Source organism: Marmota flaviventris, chromosome 9, assembly GCF_047511675.1.
Source record: "Marmota flaviventris isolate mMarFla1 chromosome 9, mMarFla1.hap1, whole genome shotgun sequence".
Lineage (NCBI taxonomy): Eukaryota > Metazoa > Chordata > Mammalia > Rodentia > Sciuridae > Marmota > Marmota flaviventris.
The window spans coordinates 63,539,161-63,556,433 of NC_092506.1; the positions used below are offsets into that span (position 1 = coordinate 63,539,161).

Here is a 17,273-nt window from a genome sequence, read left to right on the forward strand (position 1 = left end):
GTAACTGTTGGTGGAAATATAGGCAATAAACCTGACTCCTCATAATCCTGATACAATTAAAAATTCGACCACCTCTGGGTTTTACAGATGCTGCAGCAGCAGCTACAAGCTCAGCAGCTCTGCTGAATACCCAGCATGGAACTCCCTCTCTCTGATGTGTCCTTAAGCCATGGTAATAGCACCAACTCACAGCAATGTGAGCCCTGGGCCTTAAGGCTGGCTAGGAAGGATGACTCCCCCGCTGGTGGCCTGGAGACAGACTGAGAGAGTGGTCTTGGATTTCTGTCCTGCTGGGGCTGCGGTCTGTGATGGCGATGAGGGTGGAGGCTGAGGCAGTGCGCTCATTCATTCCAGAGGGTTGCCTGGGTGCTGGGACCCAGCCCTGCAGAGGGGCAATGGGTTGACCTCTTGGGGGTGCCTGGCCTCTGGGTTCTAGGATCCCAATGGCAGACAGTTGGCTCAAGGTGAGAGCCACACCCAAGTCCCACTCCTGGGTCAAATCCTGGTTATTCTGCTCTTCATAAATCTTGCCTAAGCTGAGATGTGGGGACAGTGAGTGCCTACCTGGGAGAGTTTGGGGAAGATAAATGAGGAAATGCCAGCATCGAGAGGAAATGCTTCCTGGATGTTAGTAGGATCATTTTAAGTGACAGCAACTGAACAGGATGATTGTGAGGAAGGAATGAAACTCTGTGTGGAGAGTGCCTGATGCATGCAGTAAGTGCCTAATTTTATGTGCCAATGGTTAGTGTTGTTATGATGAACACAGTGCCTAGTGTATAGGAGGTTCTCAATGAATGTTCCTTTCTTAAGCCACAGCTGGAGGGATAGAGGCAGGACACCAGGCAGAACTGTGGAGCCTGGGTTAGATATTGGAGAAAATCCTGAATTCACTGGCAATGTGGATGGTGTGGACAGAGTGGTCAGCAAGCTGACGCCCTGATCGAGTCTGGGATGTGGGCAGACACACCAGCCCAGCTGCTCTGGGGCTCTACGGTTCCCAGTGTTCCTCTCTAGCCTCAAGTTGGGTCACTGACAGAACCCTCCTCTGCAGGCTGTGGCTGAATCCCCTGTGGCAGGAGGAGGAGACGGGCTGGGGAAGGAGGAGCTGCCTTTGGCACCCCACAGAGGTGGCATCCCAAGGAAAGGGCCTTGTGTTTACTGCCAAGTCCCCAAGAACACTTCAACCTTCTCCACACCTTCGGGGCTCCTGGGAGGGAGTTCTGGGAGACAGGAACTCTGGGCAGACTTGGGAGGAGGAGGAAGGTCCCCAGGGGATCCTTGATTCTCTCACAACACCAGGTGTTGAATAGATGGCTCCCTCCCCAACCAGTCCCTGAGCACCTCTGTCCTTCCTTCCTCAGGATCCAGGGGAAACCCAGATTCAAAATATAGGTCATGATTAAAACATAGCAGGGCTGGGGATGTAGTCCAGTGGTAGATGCCTAGCATGCACAAGGCCCTGGCTCCATCCCCAGTATTACAAAAACAAAAACAAAACAATACCATAAAACTCAAGTCTTCAAAGCAACATGATAGTAAGTAAAAAGTTCAGAAATAGATCAGAATGTATTAAAATATATGGTTTATGATCAAAGTGGATTAGAGGGGAAAGGCAGGCTTGCTCAGAGAAGACAGCTGGGAACACGGGGAAACCATCTAAAAAGAACTAACTAAGATCACACCATGCCCCGAAATAACTTCCAAAAAGATAAAAAAAATTTTAAATGTTAAAAAAAGTGAAAACATAATTACCAAGTGATACCACAGAGAAATTTTATATAATCTCGGAATGAGAAAGATCTAAGTCTGACACAAAACCCAAGAGCCATAAAAAGAGATGACAGATCTAAGTACTTAGGAAAAAAAAAAAAAACCCAAAAAACAAAAAACCCTGTGGCACAAATACAATGAACAAAGTCTAAAGATAAATGATAAACTAAGAAAAATCATCTGCAGCCAAAGGGCTAATCACCCAAATCTATAAAGAGCTCCTGCAAATTAATAAGTAAAAAGCAAATTCCATAGCAAAAAGGGCAAAACACCAAGAGACAGCAGATAGAGAAGACACACGTGACTCAAGCTTGTGAAAAGTGCTGACTCTAACTCATCCCAAGGGAATGCAAACTATAGTTAGGTTTCATTTTTCGCCGATCAGATCGGCAAAGGTCAAGAAATCAGCTCACATCTGTGGGTTAGGGGTGTTTTTGTGGGCCTGGCCATACATTGTCAAGAGAGTATGAATTAATGGCACTTGGCAACTAGGCCACTTGGCAAGATCAAGATTATGAAAGTAGACATTCTTTACCCAGAAATTCCTCTCCTGGGTCATTGCCACACTGCCTGGGTTGTGGACTGAAAGTAGCTGGGATAGCGACTAGGGCCATCAACAGGGGCCTGGCATGGATACCTAGGGAACTTGGGAATGCCCAGAGCAGGGAGCAGGAGAAAGTGATGGCCCCAAAGGTCTACTCTTAATGTCCCTAACAGGAGTGCCAAGCATGTTGTCAAGGGGCAGGACAGAGGGTGTTGTGTTTAAAGAGAAAGAAAAACAAAATGTACATGTATATTTGTGCTTAAAATATCTCTGGAAATAAAGAAATTTTCATTGTGTACTTTTTTGTGTCATCAATGTATTATGTGGTCAAAAATAAATTAAAACAAAAACAAAAGACAGCTTTCTTAGAATACAATGACAGAATCGTGAAAAAATAGAATACATATGGAAAACTTCCAGCACCTGCTCAAAAGCCCTGAGACCCCCCCCCCCCCCTCCCCCGTGAGGCAGTCTCTGGAAAGCCCCTCCTCACCCCAAGATCCCACAGAGAGGGTGGAGGGGCAGAAGGGAGAGGAGGGCAAGCCTGGTCCCCAGGGTGGGCACCCGTGCAGAGATAGCATTGATGTGCTACCTCCGGCTGGCTCAGTGGCTCTATAGGCCTCTCCACCAGGATCAAGCCGATGTGACCTGTCCTGCTGAGAGGCAGGAGGTGACCACAGCATGTGCCAGCCCCACCCAGGGTACCAGCTGGTGCAATTCTTTCAAGTGTTAATTTTGCAGCCAGGAGAAGAAAGTGCCTCACAGAGGGGGCTGCGGAAGCTCAGAGGAGAGCTCCGGATAGAGTCACCAGCCTCGGAAAGGTGGGACGGGACCAGGGGCTGCTCACTGCTCTAAACCCCTGCAAGACCAGCTATGCTACAGGGGTAGCTGCTGGCTCCAGACCCTGTCATTAACCAACCTTGACCCCCACCCCTTCCCACACTACTCACAGGCCCGAGCTCTCAGCTCTCTTCCTCTTCCTGGCCTCCCTTCTAGCTGGAAGTGAGCCCTTTCACCTGGAGTCACTCTGGACCCATCTCATGGGCTCATGGCTGTTTCTGAACACTTTTGCTCCTTCCTAAGTGGTGTGCCCACTCTGAACCAGGTTCTGGGAAGAGATGACCTAGCCTTCCCTCCATGGCCCAGGGGCTGTCTGGATCAGGTTTGCACCACACCTGGGCACCTACTCAGGCAGAGTGGACATCAGAAACCCAGGGAATTGCACCAAGCATTCACGTGTGATGTGCAGGCTAAGGTTCTAGGTGGTGTGAAGCCTGCCTGCTCTGGGTCCAGCCCTGAGTGGGGTGCTGGGGGCGGGGGGGAGATGGTCAATGCCAGTTCCAGTCTGCAAGGAGCACTAGACCTGCAGGGAGCACCAAGGAGTGGGTTGGGGTGGGCAAGCCAGATGGAAACTGACAACACGGATGTTCCGAAATGTAGCAGGGGAGATCACAGGGACTGGGGAGCCCTAGGACAGAAGTCTGGGTGTGTAGGGACCAGTAACAAAAAAGGAGTCAAGAGACAGCAAGCAAGGGGGGTAAAAAAGGAGAAAAGGCAGGTGGGAGGGCTGGAGGGTCAGAGATGTCTCACACAGCAGGAGCTGAGGGTGACCAGCCCAGGTCAGGAGCAGGGAGGCGTTGGCTGGGTGGGTGGGAAAGTAGGGGAGTTGAGGTCATCCTGGGATCCCTGGGAGTGATGAGAATGACTTCGCCTGACCAGGGTTTTATAAAGAACTCACTGAAGAACGAAGAGGAAGTGAGACTTGAGACAGAGTCAGTGGGTGGGCTGGGCGGCCATAGGAGCTCTGACACCGACCGCCCTCCCCCACTGATGTCCTGGATCAACCCGAGGCAAGAGGGCTGGAATCCTGGACCTTCCACTTACTCACTGGGAGACATTGGGCAAGTGACTTAACCTCTCTGTACCTCATTTCTTCCAACTGGGACATGGAATGATGTCAGAGCAACCTCCTAGGCTCCCTGCGCTGGCTGCAGGCAGAATAAGGGCCCGGCTCTGAGAATCCCGCCTGACCCGCAGCAAGGGCTCCGTGTGAGCCAGTGGAGCGGCTGCAGCTGTGATCCAGGGCAGGGATGGGGGACCCAGGCTTTTTGTCCGCTGCCCTGGCCTCCAGCCTCCCCTCCCCGCTCCTGGCCCAGCAGAGGCAGGCTTACCTTGTGCAGCCAGTGCAGGTTCATCTGCTGCCCCACGGCAATGTGACATAGCGCCAGCACCTGAGGAGAGGCCCGCAGGGTGGCAGTTAGGCTGGTGCCTGACCTGGCCTGACCCAGGACAGGGTCAGCAAACCCTTCCTACAGGCGATAGGAATGCCCAGCCCAGCCCTGTCCAAGCCTGGCCTCCTTCCAGATTATTCTAGGACTCCAGGCCCCTCCTCTTGGATTTTTCCCTGAAGCAGCCACTGGGCCCTGCTGCACTTGGACTGCCCAACTTAATTCATCAAATATTTTGGGAGTCCCAGGCCCTAGGATTCTGAGACAGATTTGAGTCCTGGCCCTAAGAACTCCCAGACCAGAATGGGGTCCACATGAATCTCTATCACTGGGATACTGGGAGCAGGAACCTAATGTGGAGTTCTTGGAAGAGGAAGTCTGCAGTGGACAGCAGGGTGGCTGTCACTGGGCTGGGGCAGGGGTGCGGACAGGACAGACATTCCAGGATGGGCAGCTGAAAGAGACTGGCAAAACAGATGACCTTTCTCCTTGGGGGACCCAGGTCTCAGAAGTGCAGCCACCTGAGAGACCCTGGGCAAAGCCAGCTTCCCCCTTTAAACTAAGGCAGGCCTAGCACCAACCAAGTGTCCCTGCCTACTAGAAGCAGGGGGACCAGCCCTCTGAGACAGCCCTGTGTACCAGGAGGCCTGCGATGTATGTGAAGGCAGCAGCTGTGGTCACGAGGATGGGCACAGACCAGTCACTCCAGTAGCCCATGCGGTTGTAGAGGTACCTGCCGGGAGGAGAAGGGGCAGGGGTCAGACCTCCACAGGGTCACTGCCTGCCCTAGGAACCAAAATGATCTCGGGTCTTCCACAGCCGCAGGTGGGTGGCCCACAGGCTGGTCCAGCGGCCAGGCCCTGCTCGCCCTGTAGTGGCACTGAGCATTTCCCTCGTCATTAGAACATGACTCATGCTCTTCAGCTTCTTGGTCTCCCAGTGTCCACCAAGGGGGACCAAGACACATAAAGAACAATTTCCTGCAATCCTACTGTCCAGAAATAACTGTCACCAAGACTGCAGGATTTTCTTCTTGTGGGTTCCCCACACCTATATATTTGAACAGCGAAGCTGGGCCCTGGGCACACAGGAGCACCCACAGCAGGAGGCTTTGGGCACCGTGGACATGCTGGCTCCAGTTCCCACTCTGCCTCTGAAGCGCTAATGGGACCTTGAAGTGACAGGCTTCTCTGCCATTGGTTGTAACATTCACCCCCACTCCGGTGTTCAAATGTGAAAATATGGGGTCTCAGAGATGATAAAATGTAATCCTTGACTTATCTGAGCCTCGATCTGCAGGACAGATAAGAGCAGCGTGTCCTTCTGAGGCTTCTGAGAGGAGGAAAAGAGGCGAAGCACATGGTGAGCACTCAACAGACTCTTCTCAGCACAGTGTTTACTGCTGTCTGCAAAAGTGCTGAGGAAATGTGATTTTTAAAAACAGCCATGTGGTCCTCTATTGAATCCATGTGCCATATATAGCCAACTTCCTAGAATGGCACTTCATCGTTTCCACTGATTCACTATTACAAATTAACACAAAAATGAAAAAATTGTGCATATCTTTTTGTATTTCTGGCTATGCCCTTAGGACAGATCCCCACCAGAAGAATTATAAGGTTCAGGGAATGAGCTTTTTAAGGGTCTCCGCAGCTTAGCTGCTCTCCAGGAGGACCCAGGGGAAGACTTACTACCTGGAAGATCATGAGCACAGTCATTTTGCTGCTCAGTTGGGGAAACTGAGGCAGGAATTCCCCTGTAACTGCTCCTGGAAGATATTCTGGTCCTAAGTGTCTCAAATTCAACCGCTTTGGGGCTCTCTAGGACACCACAGTTCAAATGGCCCTCTCTGTCCCATTTGGTGAGCTCGGACCTCCTTGGGTCTTGCTCACAATCTCTTACTACACAAACTACCCCACAAGCTCATAAGACCATGAGGACTGAGTCAGGATCTCCTGAACCTTGGTACCCAGCCTCCAAGACCCTGAGGTGACAGGCAAAGAGCTGCAGCTCCCAGGCACTCCACAGTCCCATGCGGGCCTTTCCTTGCAGTCTCCCACCAAGACAGTCAGGTATCCTCGGCTGAGTCTCCCAGGAACAGGGAGCTCTCTCTGTGAAGAGTGGATGGCTCCGTGGACAACATGATAGTTAAGCCCAAGTCCTGTGCCAGATCCACCTGCATCTCACATATGACCTTGCAAGGGCCCTTTAATCTCTCTGGGTCTGTCTCCTCAGACTGTCCTCAAATATGTGTTTTTGTCATTGACAGGTCATATGACCATGAATGTGGCCCCTCCTTCTTTGGGCCTCAGTCTCCCCATCTGTGCTTGGTACACCCTCTGATCTCCTAGTTCAGAGGAGAACTATCCAGGGTCTGCCACTGAGGCCTGGGAGGAAATGTTCACAATAGTACTCATGCTTTGGATACCTGAGCAGACGAATAATTGATTTATGGAATTTAATGAAGACCAGAGGCCACCTCTGGGACCCAGCTAGGGCTCTGGCTCATCTTTCTGGGCTGCTGTGGAGAAGGAGTGAGACCACAACAGGTCCTTTATTGTGCTCATTAATAACAGGGGCACAGGATGGGGCTGTGCAGAGGAAAGGGGACAGCCAGATTCCACGGTCCATGAACGGAGTCTCAGATCCCCACAGAATCCCAGAAGCGTGGCCCATCAAAAGCCGACTCCGAGGAACCCCACAGCCCCCACCACAACACCCTCCAGCTGGAGACCTGGTCTCCTGGGAGGCAGCCTCCCACACCCACCATCCCATTTTACCTCTGATCAACCCAGTGCCTTCCAGGGGAGGACTGGGGGCGAGAAGAGACAGTACCCCTTCTGCACCCAGGTACCTGCCTCAGACAGCCCTGCCTTTGGACCCGAGGTGCCCACGAAGGAGACTTAGCTGTCCCCAGACCACAGCCATGGCCAGCCATGCCCAGGCATGGTTGGCTCGGAGAGTTAGGAGGTCTGGGGTTGGGGCTCCTCCTCTGCTGAGGCCTTGGTCTCTCTGGGCCTCAGAGTTCTTGTCTAAAAAGGAGATGACCAGAGGCCCAGCCCGGGCTAAGTGCTGTGCCCATCTTCGGCTCCTCCTCTTTTCCCTGGCACAGCCCCGGGAGGGGTGTCCTGTAGCCCGCATGGTGATCTTCCGCTCCTGTCTCCATTGATCTTTCAGGTGCCCCTCATGCCTCCTCAGGCAGGCCATGCAGGATGAGTCACCCACATAAACACCAAAGGTCTGAGGGCCAGCACTGAGTTCCATGGGCTCAGTCCCCGCAGTCCTTGAAGGCTGTTCCTGTGCCCTCCCAAGGTCCCAGTGGGAATGCCCTCAAGGCAGGGAGCTCCTTTCCTCTCCATCTTTCTTGCCAGTCTGTGATGTACACTACGCCCCCTTCTCTCCCAGCCTCACTGAGGCCCTGCAGGTGGGCAGGACAGAGGCTCCTGGGGTGGGCCTTGCTCAAGGCCACAGGAAGGACAGGTGTCAGAGCCCTCAGATCCAACCTGGGAGAGAGGCTCAAACTGGAGCCCCCAGGTCCCAGCCATGGATGCCCAGGACCCAGCCCCCACTCACCAGTTGAACTCGTCGTAGTCATTGTGGACTTCCCACCAGAAATACAGCCAGGTGAGCGTGAGGCCAAAGGTGAAGGTGAGGAGCAGGAACCAGAGGCGCTCCCACTGCAAGGGCAGAGGAGGAGAGGGGTCAAGTGCGGGTCCTGCCAGGCAGGATTAGTGCCCTCTTGGTACTGGTGAGGAATGAAGGCTGAGAGGGGAAAGGACCTGTCCAACATCACAGGGACCAAAGTCACAAATGAGTGGGGAACAAGGAGCAGAGTCCACCCCAGAGCTGTGGTCTTTCTGCTGCAGACTAAGGTCAGTGTGTGTTGGTCTCCTGTTCTGGCAAATGATCTCCAGAAGCAAAGTCTCATCTGCCCTAAAGCCTTCACACTGGCCAGTGACTTGCAGTCTGTGAAGTCGCATCCCTCATTTATTTTGTCCTCAGACATGCTTACAAAGCAGGTCCTCTTCTCCACTTCTACCCCATGCTTCTGATAACAACACTGAAACCCAGAAAGGCCAAGTGATTTTGATTTGTCCAAGTCACACAGCAAGTTAGCAGAGGATTAGGGACCAGGGCCCCAGAACTAGGGCCCCAGTCTCTAGGCTTTAAAGAAGTAAGTATAAAGTTCCGCCTCCTCTTCTGGGCACTGATGCTTCAGGGCCTGGCGAGGCTGTCTCCAGTCCAGGGTGGCGATGGAGGGCATGCTGACCACCACTGCTGCTTCCAGAGGTTTTGGCTCACAGGTGCTTCTGCCTGGGCCTTATTCCTCCTTTCTTTTCTCTATACCCCAGTCTCAGAAGCACAAGCTAGGAACACCCTGCATAAGGGGGCGATGACTGCCTTTTGGGGAGGTCAACATCCCTAAGGAAGGGCCACTGTCCCTAGCTTGTTCTACCAAAATTCCTGTTCTTTTCTTTTCTTGGTACCAGGGATTGAACTCAGGGGCATTTGACCACTGAGCCACATGCCCAGCCCTATTTTTTAAAAATTTTATTTAGAGACAGGATCTCATTGAGTTGCTTAGCGGCCTCACCATTGCTGAGACTGGCTTTGAACTCTTGATCCTCCTGTCTCAGCCTCCCTAACCACTGGGATTACAGAGGTGCGCCACTGCGCCCAGCCCTGTTCACCTTTGAGTCAGTTCAAATGTCACCTTCTCTGGAAAGCCTTCCTGGGCTCTGCCTTAGCACCCTTACACCATCTCTCTGCTCCACAGCAATAGGGTCCCTCTGATTTTGTTTGGTTTTTGGTAACTGAGGATTGAACCCAGGGGAGTTTATCACTGAGCCACATCCCCAGCCCTTTTTATTTATTTATTTTTAATGTTGAGAAAGGGTCTCACTAAGTTGCTGAGGCTGATCTTGAACTTGTGATCCTCCTGCCTCAGCCTCCCAAGCTGCTGGGATTAAGGTGTACAATGCTGCACCTGGCAGCATCCCTCTGTTTTTAAACTTGTACTCTTTGCATCCTGACCTGCTCCAGTGGCCATTCCCCAGATGACATGGTTCCAACAAGATGGAGACGGAGTCTGCCTCCACTCCATCAGCATTTATGCCTGAGCAGGAAGCTGCAAGGGGAGGAAAAGTCCAGAACATCGCTCTCCTTTGCTGCCCAGGGACACCTCATGGAGGCATTAACTACAGCATCTGGAGCCAGACTGCCTGGGACTTCAAATCTACCATTAATAGGCTGTGTAACTAACCTTGGGCGTGTTACTCAACCTCTCTGTGCCTGCTTCTTCCTCTGTGAAATGAACTTAAGAGCACTAAAATCATGAGGTCAATTTGAGAATTAAATGAGGTAATACAAGTCAAGTACTCAGAACGATGGCTGGCAAACAGTGGGCACTCTCCATTAGCATACCATAAGCACCCGGGCCTCTCTCCAGCATGCAGGAGAAGCCATCTTCCTGGGCCATCTGTGACTTGGTACACACTAGCAGCTCCCCCCACCCTGTGAGTCACACAAATTGGTGACCCATGTCTGGGTAAGCAGCCGCCACCACTCATTGTCATGTGCAGAGCCAGGCTTCTTTGCTTAACCCCCACTTGATTTAAAACAGAGACGAAGGTGACCATACTCTAAAACCCAATCCTCCCAGCAGGTCTGGGGTGGGGATGGCTTCTCAGAGTAGGTCGCTTGTGCCTGCCCCACCTGGGCGTACACTGGCACGAGCCCCAGCTCCAGGCATGGCAAACCCAGGATTGCTTAGGAACAGAGAAAACCTGGTGAGAAGCAGAGCAGGCCACGTGCCCACCTGGGGGACTGAGGCCCATGTCAGGGAACCACTAGGACAGTCTGGGTGGTAGCTCTGTGCTGCTTCCCGTGGCCAGGCTGTGGGTCTGGCCTGCACCGCCAGGGCTAGGTCTCTCCACCTCCTCCACCTTGGCTGGCCCAGCACCTCCGTCTAGTCCTTCTCAGAGTCTCTGCTCTTGCCTCAAATTCATATTTGTTCATAACAGACCCCATTTCCTGCAGGGTCCAGCTGGCAGCTCTCAGGCCAGTCTTAGTGTCTGGGGCTCCCACAGAGGGAGCCGTGTCCCCCAGCCTCATTCCCTTCTGGTGTGTCAAGCCCCAGCTCGAACTCCCTGATGCCTGAGCTCTTCTGCAGACTCTGAGGCCAGGCCAACCTCTGCACCTGCAGCCCGACGCGTGCTGACCTGCCGCAGTTCCCAGCAGGCCCTGGGGAGCCCACAGCTTTACGTGAGCCACATCCTCCATGGAAGGCAGCCTTTCCCTCCTCAGTGAGACCCCTCTCCCCGAGGGCATCCCTGTCCTACAGGGTGAATCCCAGCTGGAGCCACACCACCCTCACACCAACCTCGGCGTCAGCAGAACCTGCAGGTCTGTGATTCTGTGTGTGGCTCTGCTGTGAGCACACTGATGAGCTGGGTGTCCTCATATCCCCAGGTGGTGGAGGAACTCAAGAAAGACTTGATAATGAACCGGTAGGTTCCTTTTCTCCCACCCTGGTGTGATATGCTCATCTAGGAGAGATTTCACTGGGGCTTGATCGCCCTGCCCCACCCGCCAGAGGAGTGCTCAGTCCTGCTGGCGGTGCCGGGTGCCCATCTGTCTCCAGGGCTTGCTCTCCTGCAGCAGCAGCGAGCTCTGCATTGCACTTCGAGCAGTGGCCAAGGCCCCAGGTGACGAGAAGCCACAGCTTAGGATGGCACAAGTTTCCTGAAGGTCGAAATAGTAGAGCACCTGCTGCTGCAGGTGCTGGGAAGACATCCGGCAGCAAGGTGTGATGAAGGACCCAGGGTGACACCAACAGGTAGCCCGGAAGACCACAGGCATTGCAGGGGTCAGGTGGCCCCCAGAGGTCCTGTGCTCCACGACACGGCCAGATCCTTACTTTGAGCCAGAACAGGACAAGAATGAGGGACTGCATCCCTGCCCCTAGAAACTGACCAGGGTGACAGGCGTAGAGCCTACAGGTAGGTGAGGCACCCAGGCATGGCAGGGACGGGGACAGGGCCTTGGCAACAAGGAACTAGGAACTCTGTTTTCAGGACAGGGGCTTGAGTGAGGGTTGGGGGGTCTGGGGACTACAGGCCTGGGAGCTGGGAGCGGAGGCCAGCTGGCTACAGGGGGCCCTTGGAGGAGGATGAAGAGGGCCAGGCAGTGGGGGGGGGAGGGGCGGGTGTGCACTGAGAACAATCAGAGGAAAAAACTACATGACAGCGGTTGGAAGGAAGGGGAAGGGGAAGGCAGGGACTGGAGGAAGCAGCCTGTGTGCAGCTCCACTGATAAAGAGGTTCCAAATGGCACTAATGGTCCTTGTCAGGGTGCATTATGGAGGAAAAAGTCCTGTGCCCGCTCTACCATTAACAAGCCAATCTGGCCCTGCTCCCGGAGGATGGCAGCAGGGATCACTGCCCCAACTGGCCTCCTGAGGCCACTGCCATACAGAGGGATAGCACTTCTCAGCCTCCCCATCTCCCACAGCCTGCACAGGCTCAGGGGGTGTGTCTCTAGCACTCCGAGGCTCAGAGAAGGATCCCCACACATGGCTGAGCAAATTGTGCTCTGCCCCACGCCAAGAAGCACAGGGTTTCCACACAGGTGCAGATTCATGATGACAATTTTTGACAAATGGCAGTCAAGTGGCAGAGGGGTGCCTTTTTTTCTTCATTTGCACAAGGGCTCAGTGTGGGCAAGTGGAGGTCAGAGAGGTCACCAAGTGGGGGAAGAGTGGGGAACCCTGGATTCCTGACAGAAGCAGCCCTGAACTGCTTCCCTCAAACCTGCCCTTACCCTGGGGACCCCATATGGCCATCCCAGGCCCAGCGTGGCTTCACCCTTCCCTTTCTCTGGGTTGTACCGTGGGTCCAAACTCTGCTCTTTCCTGCTCCCAAAGACCTGCCCTCCTGGAGCATCCTGCTCTGGCTCTTGGTACCTACCAACTTGACCCTACACAACATCATTGTGGAAAGGGCACGACCTCTGAAGGCCAGGCTCTGCCAAGTGGGCCAGTCATTTAGCCCTCTGAGCCTTGGATTTTTCACCTATAAAATGGGAATCATAACCGCTGCCATAGAGGGGTGCTGTTAAATGAGCTGATGTACTTCAACCAGCATACAGTATGCGCATACTAAAGGTCACTTCACTGAAGTTTGCGCTCCTTTGGGGCAGGGATGCCTGGAATGTCTCTGGGTCCAGCATCATGTTGGAGCACAAGGGGGCACTCAGATATGGTGGGAATAACTGAAGAAGGGACTGTGTCTCAGGGATGCTCAGGGCCACTGGAGGACAAGGCCATCATTCAAGCCCCAGACTTATTCTCAGGCCAGGGGCCCAGGGAAGCAAGGGCAGGAACTCCCATGACACAAGCCTCCTCTCCTTCCTTTCAGCGCCATGGCAGCCGCCAGGGAGCAGGACAAAGGCTGAGCCAGGCACAGCTGACCTAGCCGGAGCCTCCCCCTCATGGGGTCAGCAACTCCTCAGCTCACCCAGGCTACAGCGGGAGTGTGCTGGAGGTGGCTGCATATGGGGCAGCCAGAAGAAGCCCAGCTTGGTCAGAAGAGAACCCTGGGTGTAGGTGAGTAGGATGCTGTAGCCCTGCTCCGAGGGACGAGGCTGAGGCCCAGTGGCTGTTAGAGAATCCCAGAGGCCCAACTCCCAGAGGCTGTGGCATTTAGTCCAAATCACTGGCTCACCTCCTCCCATTCTTGCCCTGACCCTCCAGGAGATGAGACCCTCCATCACGATCCTGACCACAGTGGACCAGTTTACAGAAGGCCACTGCTCCTCCACCCTGCCTCCTGCTGATAGTCACATCCTCTCCTCACCCCTCCCCATCTCTGTCCCTCCCACTCCTGAGGCCTCTGCATAATAATAAGCAAAAGGAGATTATCAGCAGCAAGGCTCACAGAGTCACCGAGCTCAACTGCAGTGGCAGACCCCAATCCAAGCAGGAAATGTGGGCTCTGTCGCCGGGGAGGGACAGCCCTTCCACTGCTGGCTGCCATTCACTACGGGCTCCTGCCTGCTCCGTACCACTGCCCCAGGCCAGGATGCCCACAGCTGCCCTGCTGCTGCTGGGGACACTATAGGAGATACAGCACCTCCCCCGAGTCCCCAAATAGAACCCAGAGCCTGAACTCTGTAGTCCGGACAGAGCCAGGACAGGAGCTGCCAAGGCCACCTTGGCAACATCACAGACTCTCAGAATCAAGACACTCAGAGCCAACGCTGTCCTGCTCAATGCTGTTCCCCTGCCCGTACCCTCCCCAGGCCAGAGGCACTCTCTCTGGGGATGGGGGCTCAGCCTATTCCTGCTCCAGTAGCTCCAGGGACAGAGCTCCTTTGGGGAACAGCCTCATCATCTGACCAAAAGCTCTTACTTCTACGACTCCCAGCCTGACAGGGAAAGGGGACTTGATAGCCAAGCAACACTGGGTTTGAATCCAGGATGGCCACTGCTGAGTGACCTTGGAGAAGATGTTCACCTTCTGTGAGCCTCAGCTTCCTGCTCGGGGAACTGGGACAGCAGCCATGGCGTGCTGTGCAGAGCTGTGAGGGCTCACTTGAGGCATTGGGCCCTGGCCAGGCAGGGGGATCATTTCCCTTCCCTCCTCCCTGCCCTGAGTGGAGCTGAAACCTGCCAGCTCCTGAGGGTCCCTGATACCACAGAGAACAAATCTAGCCAAAAGGGCAAGAAATCCTTGGGTCAAATGGCCAAGGCATGGGGGACTATAATGCAGAGCTGGGCTTTAGTCTGGGCCCTTCTCCCCACTGGCTGCGTGGCTGTGGGCCAAGCACTCAGCACCTCAGACCTCAGCTTCCTCCTCTGTTCACAGTGATGACATCACCACCACCTCACAGGAGGTGGCTGGGCCCAGCTATTACAGATGTAAGCCGCGCATCGCCAGATCCACCATCGTTCCTATAATTATCATTTGGCGTCTGACAGCCCTTTAATTATGTGAAGACAGTGATCGAGTCTTCTCCCTCCCCCTGCCTGAGCTCCACCAAAGTTTTCTCCTGCTGCTGAGGACAGCAAGCCTGATCACCTGCCCCCAGCAGGGGTGGGCGCCAGGGGCAGCCAGAGCAGGTCAGGCCAGCACTGAGGAAGGAAGAAGAGGCCCTAGCCGGTGGCCTGGCTGTGCCTGGCCCAGGCTGCGCCCTTGCCTGCAGAGGACAGAGCCCACAGGACCTCTTCACGGCACTGTGGGTTGGCATTCCCCATCTCTTCCTCCCTGAAGGTCTGCAAAAGCAGATTATAAAACTGAGGAAACTGAGGCCCAGAGAGGGGAAGCAACTGGCCCAAGGTCACAAAGGGCAAATGTAATGGGTACAGCCAGAATTCACACCGCACCCCCCCCCCCCCCCCCCGGGTCTAGGTGCCTCCACCATGCCCAACTGTCTCAAAGCAACGAGGAGCAGCAGGCCGTGTAATTATCCTTGTCTGGCCACAGAGGAAATAAGTTCAGAGGGTCAGGGCCTTGCCCAAGGTCACACTGCAAGTCACAGTCAGTGCCAGGGGGACCCTGGAATTTCAGAGTTTCAGAGTTAGACAAGATTTCAGGAGATTTCGTCATCTTGCCTCTTCCCCAAAAGGTCCAACTAAGAAATGAAAAAACAGATCTGAAAGTAGAACAGCCTAGAAACACGGACACAGGATGAGTATGTCAGTAAATCAGTGCAGAAATGGCAGAGAATTCAGCAGACTGTGTTGGGACACATGAACCTGCACTTGGTGAAAAATCCTCGTTGACCCCTACCTCATGCCAAAGCTCAGTGCCCTGTTATCTCCTCCTACACTCTCCACTTACCCCAAATGCACAGAGCCCTCTCTGCACCAGCCTGATGGGCTTTGGCTACTTGGAGATAAATCAGGCCACCCTGAGCAACCTGCAGTGGTGACTGAGCAGAAAACAGGTGACTCCAATCCTGGGGATAAGTAAGAGTGGGAAAAGTAAGGCTGCTCAGGGGTGCAGAGGTCCCCTTTAATTCTTTTGGTACTGGGGACTGAATCCAGGAGTGTTCTACCATGAGTTACATCTCCAGTTCTTTAAATTTTTATTATTATTATTTCTTTTCCAATTTTGAGACAGGGTCTCACTAAGTTGCCCTGGCTGGCCTAGAACTTGTGGCCCTCCTGCCTCAGCCTCCTGAATCACTGGGATTATAGGCGTGCGATTCTGCTCCAGGCAAAAAATACACTTTAATCCATCTGGAATATATCTGGGTGTGAGGTAAGAGGCAGGGATCTAATTTTACTTTCGTCACATGGATGCTTCAGCTGTCCCTACACCACCATGACACTTGGGATAACAGCCATATCGGTTTCCCACAGAGTAAATTCGAGGAGGTCTTCAGATTGTGTCTAGGTTTCCCTCTCTGTCCTGAGGTCCTGCCCCTGCGAGCTGGCTCTGCCTGGTTCAGCTCCCTCTCCCTCTGCTGAGCCAGCCCCCAGGGCCTCCCCAGTGGTCCCAGCTCCCAGCAGTGCTGAGGGACTGGGAGATAGAGCTCATGGGGTACCGACACCCAAATCTGCCCACACGCAGGCCAAATCTGGGGCACCCCGGCTCCTGCCACTGTCAGGCTATTTCACACTCACCAAATTCCAAATGCGGGAATGGACACAAGGGAAAGGCCTGGGAGATGCTGGCTGGGTAGGTGCTGGGAGCTCCTGGGAGGGGAAAAGGGCAGGCTCTGGCAGGACTGCCCTGGCCCTGACCCAGGAGATTTGGGGGAGGGGGCAGCCCAGGCAGGTTTGAGATATACTGCAGCATCAGGGCCAAGCTGGGAAAGGGATTATTAGAATCCCCACCCCCCAGCCAGCTCCTGGCAGCCTAAGAAGCTGGATTTATTTCCCAGGGCTACAGAATGCCAGGCAATTAGGCCTCTGTCTGCCCTGGCTTCTGCTGGGGGGCATTCAGAGCAACTCACCAAGCAGGAGCACGAAACCAGGCCCAGCCAGGAGCTCTGGTCCCTCCCCACCCATCCCTTGGGTGGCATCAGCCCCTGGGAGATATGCACAGGCACAGAAGAACCAGGAAGGGGCTTCAAGGGAGGACCCTCCAAAGAGCTTCAGAGGGTCCTGCCCAGGTCCAGGGTGGAGGCTGCAGCCCCTGTGACACCCACCCATTCTCCCTAAAGCACATTCACAGAGGGTCACCCACGAGCCGCTTCCCCTGGGTGTGGCGAAGCCATGACAGGTGCTGCCAGTACTGTTCTGAGAGGAGCTAAGTGGGATGTGGGGTTCCAAAGGCCAGTGAGAGCATGGCTTTATTGCAGCCACAAGCCCTCAGGTCCCAGTGAAGTATCAACTCCATTTTCTCCTCCTTATTGCAACCCTGCCACTGCTACCACCCCATTTCCGTGGGGGAGTAAAACCCAGAGCTCCTCCTTCACCCCTGCGGGGTCCCTTTCTCCACAGCACCAGAGAAGAGAATGACACCCCTCGAAAGTTTGTAGGGAGGGTGGGTCATCCCCAAGGTTGGAAGATGGTCTCTTCTTACCCAAGACCAAAGGCACAGCCATCAGTCATCTAATGGGACCCCCAGGGCATGGATTTGTACCACTGGATTTTAACCTGCAAGCAAGGTGAAGCCCAGGAGTGTCTAGCCCTTGCCTGGATGGGTCCCAGGTAGAGGCAGGGTGGAGATCAGGCTCATCTCCCTCGGCCAGCAGCACCTAGTTGCATCTGGCTGAAT

At 54.2% G+C, this 17,273-nt stretch overlaps 1 protein-coding gene across 1 annotated transcript in view; it reads right to left on the bottom strand.

Moving 5' to 3' along the window:
* The window catches only part of Gdpd5 (glycerophosphodiester phosphodiesterase domain containing 5), an 80,628-nt gene that overhangs the window by 17,646 nt on the left and 45,709 nt on the right, over positions 1–17,273 (bottom strand). The window contains exons 4-6 of the mRNA XM_027942561.3: positions 8,119–8,222; positions 5,185–5,278; positions 4,489–4,548 (exon numbers count right to left, since the gene is read on the bottom strand). Coding sequence (XP_027798362.2) covers positions 4,489–4,548; positions 5,185–5,278; positions 8,119–8,222 — 258 coding nt within the window. The remainder of the gene's footprint in view (positions 1–4,488; positions 4,549–5,184; positions 5,279–8,118; positions 8,223–17,273) is intronic.